Source organism: Austrofundulus limnaeus, unplaced genomic scaffold (assembly GCF_001266775.1).
Source record: "Austrofundulus limnaeus strain Quisiro unplaced genomic scaffold, Austrofundulus_limnaeus-1.0 Scaffold32, whole genome shotgun sequence".
NCBI classification, from domain to species: domain Eukaryota; kingdom Metazoa; phylum Chordata; class Actinopteri; order Cyprinodontiformes; family Rivulidae; genus Austrofundulus; species Austrofundulus limnaeus.
The window spans coordinates 930,045-934,095 of record NW_013952434.1 but is presented as its reverse complement, the minus strand read 5'-3'; the positions used below and the strand labels follow the sequence as shown (position 1 = coordinate 934,095).

Sequence of the window (4,051 nt, the reverse complement as noted above, 5' to 3'; positions counted from 1 at the left end):
CACACACACACACACACACACACACACACACACACACACACACACACACACACACACACACTAGAGCACGCTTTAAGATTCATCCATGATTGAGATGTAGTCTGAAGGTGGAGGTCAAGTGGCGTGTGTTGCTGCTGCTCTCACCTGTGTGGTGTTCCCTTGGTGACAGGTGGTATTTTGGGAAGATGGGGAGAAAGGATGCGGAGAGACAGCTGCTGGCTCAGGGGAATCAGAGAGGAACTTTCCTCATACGAGAGAGTGAGACCACCAAGGGTGAGGAGGAAAACACTTTCAACACTCACACTCAGTGTCTCGTAAAAAAGGGTTTCTCTCTGCTCTGTTCTTCACCTCAACCCACTTAAAGCCTGTTGTTTTTGGCCCCAGGAGCCTACTCTCTGTCCATCCGTGACTGGGACGACAACAAGGGAGATCATGTCAAGCATTATAAGATTCGGAAACTAGACAATGGAGGCTACTACATCACCACCAGATCACAGTTTGACACTGTTCCACAGCTGGTCCAGCACTACACAGGTAACACACAAACTCCTCCTTCTGTGACTTATTACCTTAAAAATGTTTTAATTATCGAAACAGTCAGAAAACAAAAATAAAAAAATGAGTCATGCTGTTGCACAACTGACCACTGCACACAGTTAGTGCAGAGTGTGTGCAACACGCTGCTTCCGTACTTCTATCTGATACCGCTTTGTACTTTTTTTTATCGCTTTGCGCTCATGTGGCTTTTGTCTTTACTTTGTAAAAGTAGGGTCTACTACAAAAAAAAAAAAGTCATGCCGTGCGACAAATAAAAGTACTTTACAGAACGTGTAATAAAAATAAGCTCTATCAGCGGCAACAAAATACTGAATTTGACATTTTGATCCTCTATTATACAAGATTCAAGATTCAAGAGTTTTATTGTCATATGCCCAACATACAAGCAGTTACACTGCAATGAAATTCTTTCTTTGCAGTTCCTCTATTTACTGACGGTCTGAGATATTATAAATAAAGTACAACAGAATACAAAAGTAGGGTGGACAGAATAATGGATATTTACAGTTTTTACATTTTTGTTGGACAGTAGCAGCTGATTTTTTTTGTGCAAAAAGGCACTGTATACAGAATTATAGACCAGTATTTACAGTTTTTGCAGTATTTATGGACAGTAGCAGCAGAATTTGTTTATTTTTATTATTTTTTACAACAAATCTAAAACAGAAAAATGAATGTTTTTGACATATTTTTGACTGATTATCAGTTGGATACAGTTTGTATGACACAACGTCTTGCACTTCCTCTGCAACTGTCAGTGTGAGCCTGCCCCCTAGTGGCTGAAGCAGCTAATGGAAAATAATCTGCTGTTTGTGATCAGTAGCATCTCTGTGTGGCTCACGCTGTGTTTATGTCCCGTGGTGCTCTTTACTTTTGCTTTACTTGAGCTTGATTTTTGCACATAAGAAACGTGTCTAGTTCTTCCTTTTGTCTCTGCACTTGCTCTGTTCTTCTGTCTGTCTGTCTGTCTGTCTGTCTGTCTGTCTGTCTGTCTGTCTGTCTGTCTGTCTGTCTGTCTGTCTGTCTGTCTGTCTGTCTGTCTGTCNTGTCTGTCTGTCTGTCTGTCTGTCTGTCTGTCTGTCTGTCTGTCTGTCTGTCTGTCTGTCTGTCTGTCTGTCTGTCTGTCTGTCTGTCTGTCTGGCTCTCCCTCAGAGAGAGCGGCAGGACTGTGCTGCCGTTTGATTGGCAGCTGTAAGCGGGGCATGCCTAAGCTGGCCGACTTATCTGTGAAGACCAAGGATATGTGGGAGATTCCCCGCGAGTCTCTCCAGCTGATTAAGAAACTGGGCAACGGCCAGTTTGGAGAAGTCTGGATGGGTAGGACTGATGGGGGGTTTTTGTTAAAGGGGGAAGCAGGGAGACAACATCACACACTTGAATAAAAATATATATTAGATTTATCAAACGGTGAGTTTGTTGCACGTTTCTGGTGTAAAGACCTGACAAACTAACTGTTGATTTGYGTAGCAAACTGAGCTGCAGCTTGTCTCCGTTTTAATTTCCGAGACAAATRGTTTGGAAACAGAAAAAAAAGCTGAGTTAGCATTTCGCATCCAGGTGTGCTGAGTTGTTTTCCCTTCATCCCCCTGTGGTTGCATGTGCATGTTTTAAAATCTCACATCCTCTTTGGTTTTTTTTTTGTCCCATCTTTCCTCCCATCACTCTTCTCCCCTCCTCATCCACTTTCCTTTCCTCTCCTCCATCTCCACTCTGTTTCTTTTGCACCCCCTCCACCCCTTTCTCCCCCACTTTCAGGCTCTAACGATGGGCTGTGTTATTACCTAACCAAGCCCTGCCCCAACTCCACCCCCCTCACCTTGGGTCTTGGGCGAGATGCCTGGGAGGTATCGAGGGAAACGCTGGCCCTGCAAAGGAAGCTGGGACAGGGCTGCTTCGGGGACGTATGGATGGGTGAGACAGTCTCTGCTGACTCTCTGTGAAGGAAAAAAAAAAAACATCCTATAGTCCTGACAGATTTGATGGTATTCCTATGTTTTTGCAGATTTAAGTCACAAACTTTCAGTGGCTGGCTCTGAGTGTTTTTGGCTTTCTGAGCCATGCAGGGTTTCTGCCTGGAGCAAGCAGAGATCTGTGCCTGTCCTTGTAACTCAGGTGCAGCTTTTAATGGTGTAAGAAAAACCAGAAAGCCTCTCATCCTCTTCACCTCCCTGCCTTTTCACCTCACCGTGTCACATCATGCATGCTCTCTGAAATAACAATCACGTGCATGCACCAGAAATTTACCACATGTGACAGATTACCTTGTTTTTTTTTTTTTTGTATTTGTGTTTGTGTCTCCATGTATGCTCCATATATCGGATCAGATGCTACATGTAGACACACGGCTATCAGCATCACTCTGACAGAGAAATGGGTGTACACGCCTGCAGAGCGAGCCTCCGTGTGAGTGTGTGTCTCTGTTTTCTAACGTCGCCTCGTCTGTATGCCAGGCATGTGGAACGGCACCACCAAGGTAGCGGTGAAGACTCTGAAGCCAGGAACCATGTCCCCCGAGGCCTTCCTGGAGGAGGCTCAGATCATGAAGAGACTTCGGCACGACAAGCTGGTGCAGCTCTACGCCGTCGTGTCTGAGGAGCCCATCTACATTATCACCGAGTTCATGAGCCAAGGTATCGGCTGCTGATTAAACCGTCACCCCCTCTGACATGATGTAGATTTGAACGGCTGCCATCACAGTGGGAGGAAACCTTACTGAAGTCAAACTTTTAAAGTGAAATTAGACTTTTTTCCACCATCTAAAAGTAGGATGAATTATAAAACTGAATTCGTTTTTCCACAAGGATGCCCTTTGTTTTAAATTGTTAGAACTCGCTGGAATCATGAGGAAACAATGGAAATATCTTTAAAACTGACAGAACGTGTTCAGACTTGGATTACACAAAACTGTTGAATTGTGAACGTAAAGGACAAAAGGTTTAAGTAAAATAACAAAAAAAGGTTTATGTGAAATGAGATACTTATCTTGTAAACTAATTTTGTCAACAAATAAACAAATACTAAGTGTAGATGCTTCAAAATGAGCTCACTTTTTAATCTCCTGCTGTTAGTATTTGTTTCCATCTCTCAAATTTACATTTTTAATATCCTGCCCAGCATCCTCCTATTGTTTTTATACAGCTTAGACTCTGAAGGGGGAATACTGAGGTTTATCTATGAACACAAAGACACTAATGCCCACATTTTTAACTTAAATAAGTGCAATCTCCTAATGCTCAGAATATATATTGGAGATAACTCTCAGCAACTACCAAACCATAGTAATTCAGTTCAACTGGCTGAGTTGTAGCCATTTGCTAATGTTGCTTAGCTTAGCTTAGCTTTAGCTGCCATCTTAACTCAGGTGACCCAGGGGTGGAGCTAGATGTTCTTGCGAGTGTTGGCCAGAGTGTTTTTTAGGGGGACGCATACAAATAAAAGGATTTGAAAATTCAAGATGGCTGCCACAGTTTTGAAATATATTTATTTAATTGCT

The 4,051-nt window shown here is 43.0% G+C and overlaps 1 protein-coding gene across 2 annotated transcripts in view; it reads left to right on the top strand.

The window, feature by feature from the left end:
- The window catches only part of yrk (Yes-related kinase), a gene marked incomplete in the record, with an annotated part of 25,709 nt that overhangs the window by 16,294 nt on the left and 5,364 nt on the right, over positions 1 to 4,051 (top strand). Inside the window, 4 exon segments of one of the 2 annotated variants that reach the window (XM_014005681.1) lie at positions 385 to 534; positions 1,711 to 1,875; positions 2,314 to 2,469; positions 3,009 to 3,188. In XM_014005681.1, the coding sequence (XP_013861135.1) occupies positions 385 to 534; positions 1,711 to 1,875; positions 2,314 to 2,469; positions 3,009 to 3,188 (651 nt within the window). 2 annotated transcript variants of the gene reach the window in all.